General features: G+C 41.9%; 1 protein-coding gene across 1 annotated transcript; it reads left to right on the top strand.

Moving 5' to 3' along the window:
* The first annotated feature begins 7324 nt into the window (after nt 1–7324).
* Nucleotides 7325–8817, top strand: LOC118803890 (protein ALP1-like). Its single transcript, XM_036564425.1, has 3 exons — nt 7325–7454; nt 7915–8030; nt 8194–8817. The coding sequence occupies exons 1-3, from the start codon at nt 7325–7327 to the stop codon at nt 8815–8817; spliced, it is 870 nt and encodes a 289-aa protein (XP_036420318.1).
* Nucleotides 8818–21008: the final 12191 nt, after the last annotated feature.

Here is a 21008-nt window from a genome sequence, read left to right as displayed (position 1 = left end):
GTGGTGATGAACGTCCACATGGGGGTGGGGGGGGGGCTCTGACATCGCTTGCTCGATGGTCCTCTGGTTGGAGCAACTACAACCGGACGCAAAACGGTTGGAAACGTGTAATATTGTTTATGTTTGTCGTTTCCAAAATGAAGTCGTTTCTCTTTCTAATTTAAATGTAATTAATAAATCTTTCAAATTGATTGGATTCAGCTCAGTGTGTTTTCTAACTGAACGTAGTCTGTTTTATTATATTAGTTATTTAGTAAATATTAATTAACCCCAGCCCCACTTTTTACAGTGTACAGCCATTATTAACCCTGTAGTCCTTACTAGGCTTCATAGCAGCCAGAGTGATTTACAGTAGACGGTAATGTAGTGTGGTCTGGATCTCCTGCTGGGGTGCTGTATTATTGGCGGTGTTTTGTTGGGGGAAGCTTGTTCAGTTTTACAGTAAACACACTTTTTCAGCTGGAAATGATTCCAGAATTTGTGAGACAGTAATAATCACCCATGTGAAACACAGTCAGCTGAATATAATTATGTGGATTAAACGAAGTTTGGATGTAAAGAATTTGCATCAATGTTTTTTAGTAATGAGGAATCGTTTCATCTCTAACTGGCGCTGAACTCCAAACAGAGTTACTTCTGCTTTTCACATCCTTCTCCTGCGTGTGGAAGATTTAGCTTTAATCCAAATAAATCATCTGACATGATGAGATTCTAAAAACATGCTCAGTCGATTTTACTGCAGGTAGTTTAAACTTTTAATGTATTTTTTATTTACAATGGATTTTACACACAAATTTCCATTTCACACCCGAGAAAATGACGTATTTACAAGTGAAAATGCATTTTTACAAGAGCTGAATTACTTGTTGATAGAAAATATTTTCACATGTGCAAATCAAATTTCTGATACCAAGAATTTAATATTTACTAGTTAAAATGTATTTTTCCGTGTGTAAATTAAATGACTGAGATAAACAGATATGAAATAAAAGCTAAACAGCTGCGTGGTAAAGCGCGGCCCTCGACCCGGCAATGTGCTGCAGTAGTGGGGCGCACTTTATGGGTAATGTCGGGTAAACGGTCTGAGCAACTGGAGAAGAGTTGAGCACAAGAGCTCTTCATCTCCCCGACACCTTTATTTACACAGCAGCCCTCACAGCTATTTACATATTTACACGCGCGCGCACTCAAACGAAAAACAAACCGAAACCTATAGTCTCTACAACTAGACGACAGATCAACGACTGCAAAGTCCTACAGACCAGCATTCATTACATCCAGACCACCGAGCTGTGCGGAGTCTCGGACCCCCAGTGACGCTGCTTATATACGGGCAGCTCCGCCCCTCGAATAAACCATTACTGTCCGGGTTAAAACAACAGCTCTGAATATTTACATATTTACATGCGACAGTAATTATAATTTATATTGTCTGCTTGCTGTTCGTTCTCACATTCATGACGTCATTAATATGCATTTTACAGTTCAGTACACACTGATTGAACACCGTTTCCTCTCAGACAGGTTTCGTCCTTCCCTCCTCCTCTACAGAGGATGGACTCACCCAGGTGAGTAAAACTCAGGTGAACCCGTTCAGTTCTCTTTTGGTCCTTAAAGGTGAGGATGATCCGTCCACAGGTCAGTACAGGTCAGTACAGGTCAGTATAGGTCAGTATATACAGTCAGTCTTTACACTGTGATGTGTGAGGCTTACATGGCCAACATCACCACAAGCTGCCATAGTGATTAGTAACTTCAACATATTTATATCGTGGTAATAAAAAACACCGAACCTTGAAGTTTGGTATTTTAAATTTGTTATTGAATATTATTGTTGTAATTTAATGCATCTGAAAAGGGTTTGAATTATTTTTTAATTACTTGGAGGAATTAAATCTTACATGCGCCAGTATAATTACTATATTTAAACGTTGCATTTTAAAATGTTAGATTTTTTTTATACATATCATTTCTTTTATAGTGAATCATTTTCTGATTAGGAAACTTTGTTTCTTGATTGGTGAAGATGTTTTTCATTTTTAAACAATTTACTGACCTCTGCACTTCAAATTCGTAGCTCTGATTCTGACCATTTTAGTTTTCTTTGATTCTTTGTTTTCGATGGCAGGTTTTAATATGTATGAGTTCATTTACACGTGCATTTTGGTTGGCTCTTGCCCAGGACTGCACTAATCACAAACACGTGTAAGGGTTTTTTTTTTTTTAACATATACTTGTTTGAAATGCAAAGAAACATCTAAAAGAACATCAATCAAAAGACATCAACAATGGAATAAACAGAATAATAAACAAACAATAAATAAAATAAGAACAAACAATCCACAGCTTAGATATTCAAAAACATTATCATACAAAAATGTCCAAAAATCCACATTTATCTTGTGTTTTGACAGTTTTCATATCGTTAGAACCAGAAATCGTTTTCAAGTATTTTTTGCTTCATTAACAAATAAAACTAAAGGGCGTTTGATGTGAATCTTCGCGTTTATGATTATAGAAATGTAGCCAGTAATGAAACCAGAGTGATTCTGGTTTCTGTCTTGTTGGAGGAGATCTTTATAAAACCAAAGAGAAGCGTTACTGTCAGTTTCCTGTTTTATAAAAGAACATAAATCTTTCTGAAATGAGTGAAACTCTCAGGAGTTCGTCAGAAAAAGAGCCGTTATCATCTACACTCTCTAATACCTGTAAAAGTCTGGAGATATTAATATTTATGTAAGAATTGTAAAAGACACTTCTTTGACTTTATTTACAAAGAAGTATTTTGAGGGAAAATTCCATGTTTTTTCAGTGAAGTTCACCCAGATTATTCCAACAGGAACCTCCATGTGGAACAGGACTGCTTTCTTTCTGAAAAGCCCGAATTCTATAGTTATTAATCCGCCCTTGAGGAAGGAGACCTGTCCTCCAATGTCAGTGACCCCGGGGTCTAAAGACACTGAGGCTGAGGTCCCTTTAAAAGGCGCTGTATCGCCTGATTGAACTGCATGAGTAACAGTGGAAACTTTGTGTCTGTAAAACTCAGTGTTTTATTAAATCGGCATCAGAACTGAATCACTGACTGACTGGAAACACAGGAGCAGCCCAGAAACCAGAGTCTGGCTTTCTCTAATACACTGTAGCTCTGCTGTTCATACAGAATATCTGTGGATAAAACTACATTAAAGCCTCCAATGTAGAGAAAATGAAATTGGGGTTGAAAATCTGTATAGAGGTTGGGTTTCTGGGGACGATCTTATCCAAATTATTTCAAAAGAACTGTTGAGAGTTAAAAAGTCTAGAACATAAAGACCACTGTGATATGAATTCATTATTATTTCCTAATATAATGATGCTTATTTCTCCAAACATAACTAAACAGTAGATTATCGGTTGTTTTACAGCTCTGCTGATTCTCGTCAAGGGGCGGAGCTAAGTGAGTGGAGATGCTCTCAGCTCTGGTCTAAAGGATTCTTCCTCTCAGTGAAAAGTCTCTGCAGCCCCTGCATTAGATTTCTTTTGCTCTTATCAATGACGGGAATAAAGTTGTCTGATCATCTGATCCCAGCATCCTTCATAACAACGACTCCAAGGTACGTGACTGAATCTTTCACCAGTGCATCACCAATAGATTGTGATTCGGACTCTTTTAAGGCAAGTTCACATTTTCAGTATTTAAATGAGCCCAGATGCTCTAGAGAATGTTTGAATTAAGGCAGGAGCTACAGGCACCTGTGAGACGTCCTTCAAACTAAAAGTATGTTGTATTGTCTGCGAGTTGCTAATAAGCACAGCTTTGTCCACAATCTGAATACCTGTATATTATAAGGGTTATATTTGATAAACTAATTTAAGAGCTGAGTAAACAATAAGAGATAAGGAGACGCCAGACAGCCGTGTTTAATACCACCCTGCAAATAAGATCTTGAGTTCGGTTTCATTGAGCAGTTACAGCTTTTATACCTCGTCTTAATAAAATGACAAAAATAATATCCAAATCTCTCTAAAGCAGGGAAAATAAAATGATGCTCCAGCGTATCGAATATTCATAAAAATCGAAGCTTTGAAGCTTTTATCCTGACAGTAATCAATAATCAATGAGCTATAAAACCAGCCTGATACTGTTAGATACATGTCTGTATCTCATGAAGCCACATTGAGTCTCATCAATAATATTATTTAAGACAGCTTTAATATATTTCACCAAAATCACTGTTTAAAAGGCAGTTTGGGGGCAGTTGTTAGTAGAAAGGGGGTCCTTTTGGACTTCGGAATTAGTGTCAGTAAACCTTGAGTTGAGGTGGAAGCTTTAACGTTTGGATACATTCTGTAAATAATTCTAGCAGAAACAGAGCGAGACGGTCAGAAATGTCCTACAGAGTTCTGAAATTAGGCCGTCCCTCCAGGGACCTGTTGGGGTTTTAAGCACTCGATTGCACAGGTAACATCTCCCGGTGTAACTGACCTATCAGAGTCTTCCTTTTGTGATCTATTAAGTAATAGTAAACTGACAAATGGACTCATTACATTCAGATTCATTTACTATAAAAAATTGGAACAAAGGTTTGCTATTTTCTTTTGATCATTTGTACCAACTCTGTCACTATTTAATCCCTGAACTGCACTATTTCAAATATAAAATAAGCTGTTTTGCTCGTCCTCCTCCAACCATCCTCCTCTGGATCTTACAAGAGCTTTTCAGCCTTTGTCTTATACACGTCATCCAACTTAGTTTGAAAATTTCTTCAATCTAACTTCTCATTCTCTGTAAAATTCTGTCTGAGTTTTTGTGTAACCATGGCAACATTTGAAATAATATTCTCTTCATTGTATTTTCATATAAGCCAAAAACTCCCATCCTCTCTTAAAAACTGCTACTTCGTGTTTTAGAAGCTCCCAGTTAATCAAAGCATCTCATTTACAGCCTTGTGCCAAAAATGCTTATGACAACTTTTGACTTATAATATTTTAGTTATTTAGTTTCCAGTGTGATCCCAGCCCCCTAGTGACGTTGACAGAACATAACATTGATGTAGCTTTGTAATCTGTTAATGGAGTTGTAAGAATATAAACTTTGATTTGTTCATTCAAACAACTGGAAATCAGCTACAAGTCAATATGTGAAGTCTCCCTTTGTTACTCCACGTAACGAGGAGGCCATCTGTCTAATTAACGATTTCACGTTATATTAAATCATCTCCAAATACAATTAAAGCATTGTGACCTGGTGATCCAAAAAAGTGAGTGTCCAAAACTTCAAACAAAGCATCATTTTTCCAGTCTTGAATTGTAACCATGAAGGTTCGGAAGAAGAAAAACAGTGTCTTTAACATCGACGGCCAAAATAACAATGACCAGGTTTGGACCTTTTTACCATGTATTTACTCTGTAGTCCTGAAAACAAGAAGAACAGTGCTGTGACTCTGTGTGAAGATCAGAGACTCAGACGAGTGTTTAAAGGCAGCGCTGCAGAAGGTTTGTCCACTCTACTGACCATTTAAAGGGATTCTGAGAAGTAGTAGTTTATTGGAAAAGACCAGTTAAAATAAGAAGAGGATGACAACCAGATGGACAGAGACAATCAGAGGAATCATGAACCATCAGAGGAATCATGATCCAGCCATTCAGAAGCCTGAAGACCCAAACAGAAGACAGGACATTCTGGAGAAACACCGTCCATACGGTCACCAGGACATCTTGACAGCACTTAACAATGATAGTGATACATTGAGCTGAAACAAGTGTTCAGACTTTTGTTTTTGTTATTTAATAAACTTGCAGTGCACATATACTCTTCAAATTTACACACAATGTCTGTTGACCTATGAATGTGAATAAAAAGTACGTATTCAAAAGTATAAACAAAGAAAAAACAAATCTGATCGTGAGGAAAGAACTGAGACACTATATTAAAATACACATGGAGCTGATAAAATGGACAGTGAGCGTAGAAACAATGTCATAATGTTGTGGCTGATTGGTGTATATAAATATCACTGGTTCGCTGCTCAAATATGTAAGATTCTGTGATTTGCGTGATTTGGGTGGAGTTGTACTGAGAACACTGTGCTCTGATCAATACTATTAGATATTCCTGATCACTGAGCTCATCACTGCACTGCGTACAGTAAAGTTCAACACTGTGTTCTTATAAAGTGCCTGTTTGGTCATATTGAACGCTGTGTTTCCTCAATGAAGGTTCCTGAATGAACTCTGAGTGTGAAACAGCATTTAAACAGCACTGATCTCACTGCATATTTCAGACACCACTGACCCGCTCTGACTTGCTCTGACTCACTCTCTGACTCAGTGACTCACAGTGACTCACTCTCTCACTCACTCTGACTCACTGTCTCACTCACTAGGACTCACTCTGACTCGCTTTGATTCACTCAGACTCACTCTGACTCGTTCTGATTCACTCTGACTCACTCTAGACTTTGAAAAAACTCTGAAAAGGCTTTTAATAGACTAAAGTCTGACACCCTCTCACATCTAAAGACAAGTCACAGGCTATGATTTTGCAAAGACTGGGGATCTTGCAGGGTTACTATTTGCAAGACTGCAACTAGATTCCTTTTGAGATTATTTCCCATTATGCTCCTGGTGGAATTTTACAGGAAGAGAAACTGTTGAACAATGGAGCAGAAACAGAAGCACCTTTTGGCCACAGCTGCCTTTGTGTGCAGTGATTTTTTCAAAAAAAAACGCCAAAAAGAAAAAGACAAGACACCGCAGAATGTGGACACGACCCTGTTTATGTGAACGGAGACAGCAAGGTCTGCCCATCCTACAAAAAGAATTGGAGGTGAGTTATGACATTTACCACACTGATTCATAGTATTCTCACAGTGTTCTGCCATACATAGTGTATGACTCAATGCCACAGCTCATTGTCCAAGATTGTCATTTAATCATAATCACCAACTCTCACCTAGTGTTTTGCTTACCAGCATGTCTGTGATTGAATACTATGAATAGACAGTTGTTTGTAACAGCATCTATTCATAATATTTGATCAAGTGATGGTCATTAAATAACAATGGTGGCCAATGAGTTATACAACATGCCATTTTGTACTTAAATTCAGCACAAGAAGCTAATTGAAGTTAACTGCTGGTAGTCGTAAACTCACTTCATATTCAAGTATTGCAACATGTTGGAAACATTAACATGGACTAGAATACAGCATATCTATTATGCCAAAACCATAAAGCTGACATTATATTGATTTTATTGTAATACTATGAGTTAGCAGAAAATATATACACTCTTGGCATTTTAACAGGCAAATGACAGGACCGGCTTTAAGGAACTGCTCCGCATGACAGCGGAGGAATTTGACTTCCTATTAGAACGGGTGGCACCACTCATTACCAAGGAAGACACCAGGTTTCGGAAGGCCATCAGTGCAAGGGAACGGTTGTCTGTGACACTACGATTTCTGGCCACAGGTGTGTATCAACATGGGAGGAATTAACACTCCTATTGTATTCAGGTCAACACCTCCTTCCTTGGCTTTCAGTCCCCCCCTTCTTCACTCACTCACAGTTTACATGGTAAATTTGACCCAGTGGTTCTGAATGGTCTGAGTGCAGGACCATAATGTAGGTCATGTTTATACCCTAACTCCCCACATTCACACAGACAAATATATGATTTGCCACAGTCAGTATTAACACAGAAAAGCAGCCTTTTATTGTGAAACGTGGTGCCTGATATTGCCAGTTAGAAATCCGAGGTTTTTGCTCTCCAGCCAGCCTCAGATATTGGTATCTACAGAAAAATGGCATGATAAAAATATACAGTACAAATCATTAGTAATGCCTCCATTCTTCCCTTCATCCCTCACTTACTCTCAGAGAAGTGTGAAATGGTGAATCTAATCACATCTCTATATTTTTCATTTTGAAGGTGAAACTTTTCAATCCCTGGGGTTCCAGTACCGCATCGGCAGCACAACAGTCTCCCAAATTGTTCTCTCAACATGTGAAGCTCTCTATGAAGTGATGAAAGATGACTACCTTAAGGTAAAACACTAAAAATTAAAATTAAAAACAAAAACACTGACAAAGGTTTATTCTACCAGAACATTTGTAATCTTACATCAGACTAGTGATGTACCAGTATGGGACTGAGAACATTGTTATTAATCAATTGTACTGCATATTATTATCATGATATTTTTTGTAGACACCAACATCTGAGGGCAGCTGGAGAGCTATAGCCAAGGATTTCTATGAGAAGTGGCAGTATCCAAATTGCCTGGGTGCCCTGGATGGAAACCATATATACATACAGCCCCCTGGTCATTCAGGCAGCACCTTCCGCAATTACAAAGGCCGCTTTTCTGTGGTGTTAATGGCTGTTGCGGATGCAAATTATAAATTTATTTATGTGAACGTGGGGAGCCAGGGCAGGCTTTCAGACGGCGGTCTGTTTGCCCACTCTGACCTTCGTAGAGCCATGGATGGAGGCCTTCTTAATGTTCCCAAACCAGAACCCCTGCCTAAAAGCAACATTGTGATGCCTTACATGTTTACTGGGGATGATGCTTTCCCCCTACGGATTGACATGCAAAAGCCATACTCACACAGACAGCTGGATCCTGACCAGAGGGTCTATAACTATCGCCTCTCAAGAGCTCGGCGGGTAGTTGAAAATGCTTTTGGCATTTTGGCGAACAGGCTCCGGGTCTTCAGAACCACTATCTGTCTGGGTCCAGATAAGGTGGTGAAGATAACCCTAGCATCATGTGTGATCCACAATTACTTGAGAATGCAGGTCAGAAGCCTAGACACCACCCACATTGGCTGACTGGGAGAGTGCAGACCATGAGATGGTCCCAGGAGTGTGGAGGAAAGATGGCCAAGGGGCATTTCAAAATGTGGCAGCCTGCAGGGCACGCAATGCCACACAAAGGTCTAAAGAGCTAAGGGACATTATGAAAGACTACTTCATCTTATCTCAAGGCCAAGTTCCATGGCAGGAAAGCCGCATATAGTGTGTATATCAGTATGATGATTTATCAGAGGTTCCCAACTTTTGTCCCCATTCAACGGTGACCACCTGTGGACCCAGGTTGTTTTTTTTTGTTTTTTTTTCTCTGTCACACTGTTAGTTCTTTAAGTTTTTTTAACATACATTGTGTTCTAGTCTGCCTTTATGCTTCTTTTTTTTCCTTTTTGCTGCACCCTTGTACTGCAAAGAATGTTTCACTGCTGTACATTTGCTTTACATAGAATTAATGCAATAAAGAGCATAATTCTTGCAAAATGTGTATTTATTCAACTTTTCTTTGTATCAAAAATAACACTGCACAATAAGACAAAGTAGTGCAAAATAAAATAACTTAATATAGTAACTTTAAAGTGCATTACAAATGCAGTGCTACCTGTGTTCAAAATACTGTACCTATTACAGTAAGAACCATATAAAAGGCATATTAACTGCAAAATGTGTTATTTTTCAAATCTTTTGTAAACACATACCTAAAATATTTAACAAATAAAAACAGCATAGTCAGCCACACAGGCTGTAAAATAAACAAAGTGGCTTCTTTAGTACTGTAATGGTATCTAAAGATCAAAAAATGGAAACACCACATTTCATTATTTTACATATTACATGTTATTTCAATGCTTAAATTTTACATGTGGTTTTTACTATTTCCTTTACACTTTGGAGTGCAGTTTTTTTTGCACAGAACTCTGACAAATATACAAAAGAGTAAATAGCCCAAATACATTTAGAAATAAATGTAGCACAATAAACTGTAGTGTTTCCATTATTTGCTCAGATACCTGTAGATCTACACCTACTGAACTGTACTAATCAACTTTACCTGTGCCATCCAGACACACATGTAATTTACAAAACAAATGCCACGTTAGACCATTTTCAAACTTCACTCTAATGAAAATAATGCCATCTTTTCTGAACATAAAAGGCACATTATGCATTTCTATTTTAAAATGAGACATCTACCTCTGCCTCACTGTCCTCAAGCAGTTGCCAAAAACTTGGCTTGTGCTGTGGAACTTGAGGTGGAATATATGCATGGTGGTGGTTGAATTTGCATTTGAGGGTGTACTTGAAACACACCTTGGGGTGTGTATGGTGTTCCTGCTTCTTTGTGTGCATGGCGGGTCATATTCTGATCTTGCTCTTGTATGTCGTACAAGATAGTCATAATATTTTTCTTCGCTCTTGTTCTCAATGTCGGATCATTAATTTGTCTCACCTCAGCTGCCACCTGTTGTCCAAAGGTAGACTCTGTATCTTCAGGATTCTTGAAGCCAGACTGAACAGTTTTAGACATCTCTCTAAGCATCACAAGCTTCTGGAGCTCTATGTCAGTCTCAGCAGATTTGGTGTTTTTCTGAGCTTTTTTGAAAGGCTGCCGACTGACACTGGGCCTCAGATGCATTGATGGTAGGGGATGGGCTTGAAGATCTGGATGTGCTTGGTGTACTTGGTCTTGATCCAGGCTGGACAACTGTACTTTCAAGTGTTGAAAAAGAGGATCCAGCGTTAGACAGGGATAGACGCAACACTTCATCACTATCATCCATGGATTCCTGGTCCTGTGTGTCTGCATGCTCCTCATTTTCTTCAAGCTGTTGGGGAAAACAATAAGTTTTAAGATTTCATATATCTGCTATATGATTATAAGCATCTAAATTCATCAGCATTATTCACAAAAGCTATCAAAGTTCAACAATCACATATAGAGAGAATCTACATAAATACGTGCAGTGAGGATGAGCCTGGAGAGATACTTACAACAAGGCTGCTCCCACTGTGGCGTGGAACAAAAAATGGTTTCAGAAAATCAAGGTTTCTCTTTAGCCACTGTTGCTTTGAAGTGAGGGGCTTGTCTCCACTTCCACTTGGAAGAGGTTTCAGCAGACGGGAATACTGTGTCCTCAAAGACAAACTCCGGGTTTTCTCCGGGTTCCTCTTCAACTGAAATAACAGCATAACATATACACTGGTTGTAGTAAAAGACTAATCCCTGAACTTTATCTTTCTGTTTTAAATAACGTGAATAATTGGAGGGCTATCCCTACTAACACTACAGTGTTTTCCAATAGATTCAAAACATGAACTGACTTGTGGGCACCTCTTCAAATTAAAACCCCCTCCCACACACAAACACACGCCAGATTTATATGACTGAAGCCAGCAATCTTCAGCTGACATGTACGGTTCGCTGGTAGGCTAATTTTGATTTTATTCCGACATTGGAAATTTCTCTGCGACAGTGAAATCGCTTGAAAAGTCATTTGGTGTAAGGTTGGCATAACTTGCTCTGATTCAGTGACTCGCTCTGACTCGTTCTGACTCACTCAGACTCAAAGTGAGTCACTCACAGTCCAGATAGGATGGCTGGATGGTTCGTCATTAATCAGTTCAGTGAAAGATCCACCCAGAGGTGAGCACTGCTGTGTTAAACCTGTTACACAACTTACTGATTCAGATTTTTAAGCAAATCATATATAAACCTGTAATTTGTCCTCTGTTGCAGAAATAGTGAAGTACTCGGTCGGTGTGGCAGGAAAAACACTGAACTCTCATCAGGACTTCATAAGAAATCTGTCTGTAACCCCTGAAGGAGACGCCAGTGAAGGAGTGTGAGGTGATTCTGCTTTTCTGTCCTGTCATTTCAATTCAATTCAACTTCAATTCAATTCAACTTTATTGTCATTACACTGAAACAGGGTTGTACAGTACAGCGAAACACTTTTAGGCTAGATCTCCAGTGCAATTACAGACAACATAGTGCAGGACAGGACATAGTGCAAGACAGGACATAGTGCAGGGACATAGAACAATAAATACAGAAAATAAATACAAGTATATACACTGCAGTAGGTGTGCTGGTACTTTAACACTGTTAATATAACAGTAGGTGCAATAGGGTATGTAGAGGGCAGGGAGCAACAAACTATGGGTTAAAGTGCATGGTGCATACAGTCTCTGAGCTGATGGCGATCTGAGGGATAGTAGGGGGAGGACAGAGGTCAGTCTGTTAATCAGGTTGAGGTTGGTGTGAAGGTTGGTGTGAAGTAGTGTGAACAGAGGTCAGTCTGTATGAGTTCAGGTTGAGGGTAGTGTAGCTGGTGACACCAGTTTAACAGCACGGGGGAAAAAGCTGTTTCTGAGTCTGGTGGTTCTGGCTCTGATGTTCCTGTACCTCCTTCCAGATGGCAGAGGCTGGAACAGCGGGTGGCTGGGGTGTGTGGGGTCGGAGGAGATGCAGAGGGCCTTCCTCAGACATCTCTTGCTGTAAAGGTCCTGCATGGGTGGGAGGGCAGCCGCGGTGATGCACTGGGCAGTTTTCACCGCTCTCTGCAGGGCCTTGTGTTCAGCAGCAGTGGCACTGCTGTACCAGACTGTGATGGAGCTGCTCAGAATGCTCTCCACAGTGGATCTGTAGAAGTTGCAGAGAAGCTGTTGTGGCAGGTTGACTCTCTTCAGCCTTCGGAGGAAGTGGAGCCGTTGCTGTGCTTTCCTGATGATGTGGGATGTGTTCAGTGACCAGGTGAGATCCTCAGAAATGTGGACCCCGAGGAACTTGAAGCTGCCCACTCTCTCCACCGTCGTCCCCTCGATGCTCAGCGGTGCATGCACTCGCTCCCCCGCCTGAAGTCAACAATCAGCTCCTTGGTTTTGCTGACGTTGAGGGAGAGGTTGTTGGCAGTGCACCATTCAGCGAGGAGCTTCACTTCTTCCCTGTATGCTCCCTCATCATCGTTGGTGATGTTGCCTATGACTGTAGTGTCGTCAGCAAACTTGATGATGGTGTTGGTACTGTGCTTGGCAGAGCAGTCTTGGGTGTACAGGGTGAAGAGCAGGGGTGAGAGTACGCAGCCTTGTGGGCATCCGGTGCTGAGTGTGAGGGTGGGGGAGGTGTGGTCACCCATTCTGACAGACTGTGGTCTGCCAGTGAGGAAGTCCATGATCCAGTTGCAGAGGGAGTTAGTTATTCCAAGGATGTTGAGCTTGGAGACCAGTCTGGATGGGATGATGGTGTTGAAAGCGGAGCTGAAGTCAACAAACAGCATTCTGACGTATGTGTTTGTTCCCTCCAGATGGTTGAGTGCGGTGTGCATTGCCAAGGCGACAGCATCGTCCGTAGATCTGTTTGCCCGGTATGCAAACTGGTGTGGGTCCAGGGTGCTCAGGAGGCTGTTCTTTATGTGATGGAGGATCAGCCTCTCAAAACACTTCATCACTATGGGTGTGAGAGCGATGGGACGGTAGTCATTCAGGCAGGAGATGTTGGTTTTCTTGGAATGGGGACAATGGTTGTTGTTTTAAAGCAGGCAGGGACGATGGACTGCGCCAGTGAGACATTATAGATGTCTGTGAAGGGTGTCGCGAGTTGGTTGGCACACGCTTTTATTACTCTGCCTGGGATACCGTCTGGACCAGCTGCCTTCCGGGTAGGAACCCGCGACAGTGCTCTCCACACCTCTTCTGTAGCCAGGGTTAGTGGCTCATCTGTGGTGGTGGAGGGCAGGGCAATGGTGGTTGGATGCTCCAGAGCAGTGTCCTCAAAGCGGGCAAAAAAGGTGTTGAGCTCAGCGGGAAGGGATGCGTCTGTGCATGGAGAGCTGTTAGTTTGACTCTTGTAGTCAGTAACAGCTTGGATTCCTTGCCACATTCGCCTGGGGTCCGAGTTGACGTTGAAGTAGGCTGCAATTTGTGTGCTGTAGGTGCATTTAGCAGCTCTGATGCCAGCCTTCAGGTTGTGTCTGGCAACTTTGAGTTCTTCACTGTTGCCAGATTTAAAAGCTGCATCTCGAGCTTTCAGCAGACCTCGGACGTCACTGTTCATCCATGGCTTTTGGTTTGGAAGTGTGCGAATTTGCTTTGTTTCAGTCACATCATCCACACACTTCTTGATGAACCCAGTGACAGATGATGCATATTCATTAACATCAACAAGAGAGTCCCTGGTGGCTGCTGCTTTAAACACATCCCAGTCAGTACACTCAAAGCAGTCCTGCAGAGCTGACTCCTGACAGTTCTCACGCTGGATTTAACCCGTTTCAGAAGCTGCTGATAGGTTGGTTTCAGGAAAAGTGAAATGTGATCACTTTTTCCAAACGGAGGCAGAGGAATGGATTGGTATCCACTCTGAACATTTGAGTAAACATGGTCCAAAGTGTTTTCACCTCGTGTTGAGCAGGAGACGTGCTGATGGAGCCTGGGGCAGACTGTTCTCAGATCAGTCTGATTGAAATCACCCGCGATGATGAGCGCTGCCTCGGGATGCCTGGACTGCTGCGCGCTGATAGCATTAGCTAGCCTGGCTAGCGCTAGCTTAGCATCAGCTTGCGGTGGTATGTAAACAGCCCAGATGAGGATAACGCTGAACTCACGTGGGAGATAATGAGGTCTGCAACGCAGAAGAGCGAATTCTAGATCTGGAGAGCAGAACCGCTCGACTACGGCTGAGTTGGTGCACCACTGGTTGTTTACAAACACACACAGTCCGCCGCCCTTTGTTTTGAGTGAGGCTGCTGTGCGGTCTGCGCGGTGAACTGTTAGCCCCTGTAGCGTGATGGCTGAGTCCGGTATGCCGCCATGAAGCCAGGATTCCGTGAAAATGAGAACACAGCAGTTCCTGGTTTGGCGATCTGTAGTGAGCCGGAGTTTCAGTTCGTCCAGTTTGTTCTCCAGCGATCGGACATTTGCGAGCAGCAGTGTGGGGAGTGGTATCCTAGCTAGCTTCGCTAGCCTGACTCGGACCCTGGCTCTTCTCCCCCGCTTCTGCTGGCGTCCGCATGCCCGTCGCCTGCGTCTTCCGGTCGGCCGTGTGGACGTGTTCAACCATGGTGCGCCGGATCGAACAATGGCCAGCGTGGGATTAACAAAAGGTAGGCTGAAAGTAGCATTCTTACAGCGCCTACCGATCTCTAGCAGCGTTTCTCTGTCGTAGACGATGCTAGGTCTGCACATCTTGTACAGACAGTTCAGTAGACAAACAAATAAAACAGAAATATAAACAGAAAGTTGCACGTAGCAGGAGCGCTAGCCAGCTGCAGCCGTCGCCTGGCGCTGCCGGAAATCCAAAAAAGACGTATTGTTGGTGAATGGAGAAGGAACATTACAGCAGCACTGCTGAAACTTCAGAATTTATCAGGTATCCATTTTCATAATCGGTTTATAATGAATCAGTACTTTGGAATGTTTTTAAGGTACCATATTTTGGGTTATAGCCAGGGATGGTGGAGTAGCTCAGTAGCGCGCTACTTTTTGTAGCTAACTCCACATTTCTGTAGCTAATAGCTGTAGCTGCTACAGTTGTATGAAATGCAGCTAATAGCTGTAGTGCATACAAATTATTGTGTAGCTACAGCGAAAATTTTCGCTACAATATCGCAACAGGCTTCAGTCAATCTGCAACCATCTGAACCACAGAACACGGCCGTTAACGGGGCTGGTGGCGACTGTGCAATCCTGACTGAGCCGCGGACAGTTTGAGAAAATGGTCACGCACTGATCACCCCTTACTATAGTAAGCTTAGCTCAGGAGTCGCAACCCAAATGTTAAGAAGAGCCATTTTGTCTAAAAATGAAACCACCATCTTAACTGTAAACAAGTCTCAGTATGTGCTGATGTGCTGGAACAAGCTAACAAATATATAAATGAAAATGCAGACTTACTTTGCTTTAACCTTTAGGTCAGTTGTAGCCGCTTTTCTCGCATCTCAGTCAGGAAACTTTTCCGCGAAAATGGAACGGTTTCTTTTAAAATGTCTCTCAATGCTTGACTTTTTATGAGGCTGAAGTCGCTTCTCATTAGAATTGTCCCGTTCCACCTTAAATGGAGCCTGAGGCGCCGGACTGTACTGCTGGAATGGGACAATTCAAACGAGAAACTGACTTCACGACTTGGTGTTTGTCAGTTGCAGATTAAACATATCAGGAAACCAGCTGGAGTGATTATAAACGCTATTAAGTCCATTCATCTCCAAATTCTCGATGTTCATCTTAAATCTGTCTCTGTGCCGTTTCGTTAGCTACTAGGCGAGATTGTTTGTTTCTCTGTGTTGCTATGGTGACCAGCAGTCAAAGTCAAGTTTATTTGTGTAGTGCTTTTTACAACAGGTGTTGTTACAAAGCATCTTTACAGAAAAATCCGGGTCTGAGCCCCCATGGGTGTCGCCAATGGTGACAGTGGCAGGAAAAACTCCCTAAGAGTAAGAGGAAGAAACACTGAGAGGAACCAACAGAGATGGAGCTCTGGTGACTCTGGTGGCTCACATGTGATGTCGTCGCTTAGGGGCTCAAATAAAGGGAGAGAGAGATATTGATTAACAGGACAGGTCAGTTTATGGAGAGATATTAGTGAGTTAATAGTGCAGCAACTGATATTAGTAAAATGCTTGTGCAAACAGAAGTTTTGAGTCTAGTTTTAAGTGTAGAGAGTGTCTGAGTCCCAAACAGAGGTCGGGAGATGATTCCACAATTTTGGGGCTACATACTAAAATGCTTGACCACCTGCTGTGGTTGTTCTAATTCTAGGAACCGTGCATTTTTGGCCATTTTTATACATTGTGTATGTAATGAATATATAGCTAGTTATATAACTAGCTAGTAAATACACTGTGAAATAAAGGTTCTGTTCAGGCACATTTTTCGTTCATCAAGGTACAAACAGTGTAAATGTTCCCTCAAAGATACAACAGTGGTTTTAAGGTCTGATTGTGAACCTTTATAATAAGTTTTTCCAGGTGAAAAGTTCGTATTTGTACCTTTTCATAACCGAATGTTTTAAATCAGAACAGTAAAATAAAAGCCTGGAGACGAGACGGGGTGTGTGGAGTCAGTACAGCTTAGAACATATCATTTCAGTGGATTAATTTCTTACTTTATTTATTTAACTGTTGTATTAAAGCAATAGAACACTCGAGGAGTGTGTTATCACCAGTAACATCAAGGCTGTGATGATCTACGGCGACCAAATCACAGCCATTATGTTATTTCACAATAACACACTCCCTCTCATCTTCTGCTTAAATATCTACTAAGAAGTGTTTTTTTAAAAATAGAAACATTGTAAAAACTAATGTTTAATTTTTAGTGTATTGTTAGTTTAGTGTTGTGTAAGTTATAGTCGGCCGTTCAGCGATTCATACCCCAGAAGATCTTTATTTTAATTCTGCGCATCTTTGAATGCACTGATGACGACAGTCCCTTACTTTTGTACGTGAAGATCCGCTTAATGCACGGTTCAGTTTGGGGTGATGTGCCGACAATCTCTTTAAAAAGCAATGACAGTGAAGAGAAACGGTGCAGTCAGCTCGTGTTCTGGGTTCGGGGTTCTGGGTTAGGGGTTCTGTGCAGAAGGAATATGGAAGAGAGGTTTGTCATGCGTGTCTCAACACTGCTGACGCCGGAAGTGCGAAAGTGTGTCGAATCTCGAATATAAAACCAACTTTACCGCGGTTTCATGTCTTTGTGCTTTATTCCCCGCTATTTTCCACAGCCGTCGATCGCTTTGAACCAAAAAATAATATTCCCTGTTTCCTGTGAGCGCTGTGTGCGCGTCCCCCTCTCCTTCTTTCCGCCTGTCTTTCCCGCAGCTTTTTACCTGTCTTTCGCCTCAGAGGTGGATCGGAGTGCCGCTCTTGACTGTCTCCTGTTGGCCAATCAGAGAGCACGATCCGACCTCTAGGGGCGGGACTTCGAGTTCAAAAGCTGCGCGGGGGCGCTTGTGCAGCAGCCTCTCGGCTCACTTGCTTGGCTTGTTGTCGTAACGCTGCCCCGTTCAGTGCTGCCCCGTTCAGTGCTGCCCCGTTCATAAGTAAACACTTAGTCGTTTGTTTGTATTTATCATCTCTTAGCTCTGTTGTTCTGATAGCTGTCACTGTTATTGTCATTGTCATGAACTCTTTGTCTACAGGGCAGCCTTGTCTGTTTGTTCTAAGTGTTTTGAGCTGGTTTCCTCTGGGAGGAAGATCAGTTTAGAACTTGCACACTTACATTCCCACACGTAGGTTACACATCTGTATAGACACACTAGTTTAGAGGCAGGTACTTTTGTTATTGCTTAGAGTAGCAGTTAGCTGTTTAGTTTCTGCTAGTTAGATAAGACACTTAAAAATCCAGGTTAGTGTGGCTCCCTTTTGTTATTTTCTTTTCTTTCGTGTTGTCTGGGTTCACCACTCCCAGGTCGGTTCAGCCATCTGACATCCCAGTTTGTCTTGTCTATCTACCTTTGTTTATATGGCATCCTTTGGCTTTGTGCCTGTGTTTATAAATAAACACCTGATTGTTGTATAGATACGTGTTGGTTACTTCACTGGTTAGCCATGTCCATACGCAGATAGCTGTGCGTTATGACGTTCAGATACCTAAACAGTCCGTTAAGAAAGACATTAGGAGTAAGGTCATTGTTAAGCTGAGGGAGTTAGGTGTTTTAGGAAGCCCCCCACCTGTTGATACTGTGGGTAAGAGTGATGTTGAAGGTGGTAACTCCTCTTGCTGGTGTATCTGGGGACCAAGCTGAGCAAGCTAAACCAGAAAAGGATGTCAGAACAACCCGGCCTCGTTTGGCCCTTTTTCTCCTCTGTCTTCAGGTTCACTTAAGGAGGCTTGTGCTAAGGTGCACAATTACACGTCTCCAATTGGAGGCTCAGGAAAAAGCACAAACACAACAAGCAGAGCTGGAATTTAAGTTGGTTGTCCGGAGGATGGAGCTTGAGGTTGATTGGGAGGTCCGGATGCGGGAATTTGAAATACAAGCAATGAAGATTGCTTCTGGACCCATTGCACAGCCAGACAACGCACTGCCACCTCCTCCTTCTCCACTAGGGTCTTGCCCAGCATCTACTCAGGTGGCTTCTGCCTCTCCACCTTCTGCTCTTAGCCCACTTGCATTTGATGTGAGTAAACACATTGCATTGGTTCTGCCTTTTAAGGAAGCTGACATGGATACTTATTTTGGCATATTCGAATGTATTGCTCCTGCTTTAAACTGGCCTAGAGAAGTCTGGTCTCTCTTACTGCAGTGCAGGCTGATGGGTAAGGCTCAGGAGGTTTGTTCATCTTTGCCATTACAAGATGGTTTGCAATATGATCTGGTTAAAGCTGCCATACTGCGTGCATACAAGTACATATAGACAAAAATTTAGGACACATAAGAAGAGTTCGTCTCAGACCTTTGTAGAGTTTGCCAGAGAAAAAGAGACCTTGTTGGATAAATGGTGCACCGCTTGTAAAGTCTCTGATTTCGCTTCTATGCGTGAACTAATTTTATTAGAAGAGTTCAAAAACTGTTTACCTTAATGAATGTATGGTTTCGTCTATGTCTAGCAGCAGTTCTGGCTGATGAATATGTGCTAACGCATATGTCTGTTTATAAACCACCTAAGGTAGACTGTCCTGTGCTGTCGGAGTGTCGGCCTAAGTCGACACAGTCTGCACCTTCTCTTGATGAATGTTTCTACTGTCGTAAGCCTGGTCATTTAATAGCTAATTGTCCTGTGTTTAAAACGTAAACGCAAAAGGCAAAACCACAGCTTGGTCAGAACCAGAGTGTCGCTCTAGTAGACACACACATCTCTGTTCCATCTGCAGTTATAACAAAACTCCTGACCCAAGTTACCAGCCTTTTATTACTGAGGGCACAGTGTCTCTTGAAGGCAGTGAGCAGTTTCAGTGTCCTGAAAAGTTTGTGCAATACTGGTGCAACTCAGTCATTTGTCTTAGCTGGAGTGTTGCCCTTTTCTGGTGATACATTTTCTGGTTCATGTGTTTTGCCATGCCATCGCAATAAGATACATTAGAGTTCCTCTACATCATGTTTTGTTGTCCTCAAGTTTAGCCACTGGAGTGTTCAGAGTTGGGGTTTGTCCTTCACTGCCAGTTGAAGGAATTATGTTCATTATGGGGAATGACATTGCTGGGGGCAAAGTTCTTCCAGCGTTAGAGGTTCTGGATAGTCCCAAAGCTAGTGAATAGCCTGAGTTGTCAGAAATTCATCCTACTGTGTTTGCGTCATGTGTTGTCACTCGTGCTAAAGCTCGAAAGTTGGAGGATGTGATGATTTGTCTGACTCGTTCTTAGCTAAGGACAGGTTGCCAGGTCCTGATATGCCCACTCCTCCATTAGTCTGTCCAAATCAGCCTGTGTTAAACAGAGTTACCGGAGATGTAGAAGTTGGTAAGTTAGCTGTCAGTTGTGATCATCTCATAAAGTCTCAGAAGGCAGACCTAGATTTAAATAAATGTTTTTCCAAGTTAAGCAGTGCAGAAAATGTGTTAAACAAGTTGCATTTTTTCTGGATCAGGGTGTATTAATGCAGAAATGGTCTCCTCGTTCTAATACCAAAGCAGAAAGCGTTTATCAGATTGTAATACCTACTCCAATTAGATGACGTGTTACAGTTAGCACATGACCGTCCTTGGTCAGGTGATCTGGGCATCACTAAGACACATTCGCGTGTTCTTAAACATTTTTTTTGGCCTGGTCTTCGTAAAAGACGTTGAGTTTTGTCGCTCTTGTTTGTCAGTGTGCAGGAAAGCCTAATCAGGTTATTCCTCCTGCTCCGCTTCATCCCATTCCTGTAATTGGGGAACGCTTTGAAAGAGTGCTGATTGACTGTGTGGGTCCACTGCCTAAAACCAGATCTGGAAATCAGTACTTATTAACAATTGTGTGCTGCAATTCACTTTCCTGAAGCTATTCCATTACGAAAGATTACAAACCCAATTGTAGTTAGATCTTTGATAAAATACTTCATTACCTTTGGCTTACCAAGAATTGTACAAAGTGATCAGGGTACAAATTCCCTGTCCAGATTGTTCACAGGTCATGGCCACATTAAATATCACTCATCACATCTCAAGTCCTTATCCCAGGTCCCAGGCTGCGTTAGAATTATTTCACCAGTCCTTAAAAATCTATGCTTCATAAATACTGCTTAGATACTGGGAAAGACTGGGATGAGGGTGTACCCTTTGTGCTCTTTGCTGTTCATGAGGCTG

The sequence above is a fragment of the Colossoma macropomum genome, unplaced genomic scaffold, assembly GCF_904425465.1.
Source record: "Colossoma macropomum unplaced genomic scaffold, Colossoma_macropomum, whole genome shotgun sequence".
Lineage (NCBI taxonomy): Eukaryota > Metazoa > Chordata > Actinopteri > Characiformes > Serrasalmidae > Colossoma > Colossoma macropomum.
This window is presented reverse-complemented; position numbering and strand designations above follow the sequence as displayed.

Coding starts and splice junctions, on each gene's coding strand:
- LOC118803890 (XM_036564425.1), top strand. CDS start 7,325: ATGACAGCGGAGGAATTTGACTTCCTATTAGAACGGGTGGCACCACTC. Junction 7,455..7,914: donor ACTACGATTTCTGGCCACAG/GTGTGTATCAAC, acceptor TTCATTTTGAAG/GTGAAACTTTTCAATCCCTG. Junction 8,031..8,193: donor TGAAAGATGACTACCTTAAG/GTAAAACACTAA, acceptor TATTTTTTGTAG/ACACCAACATCTGAGGGCAG.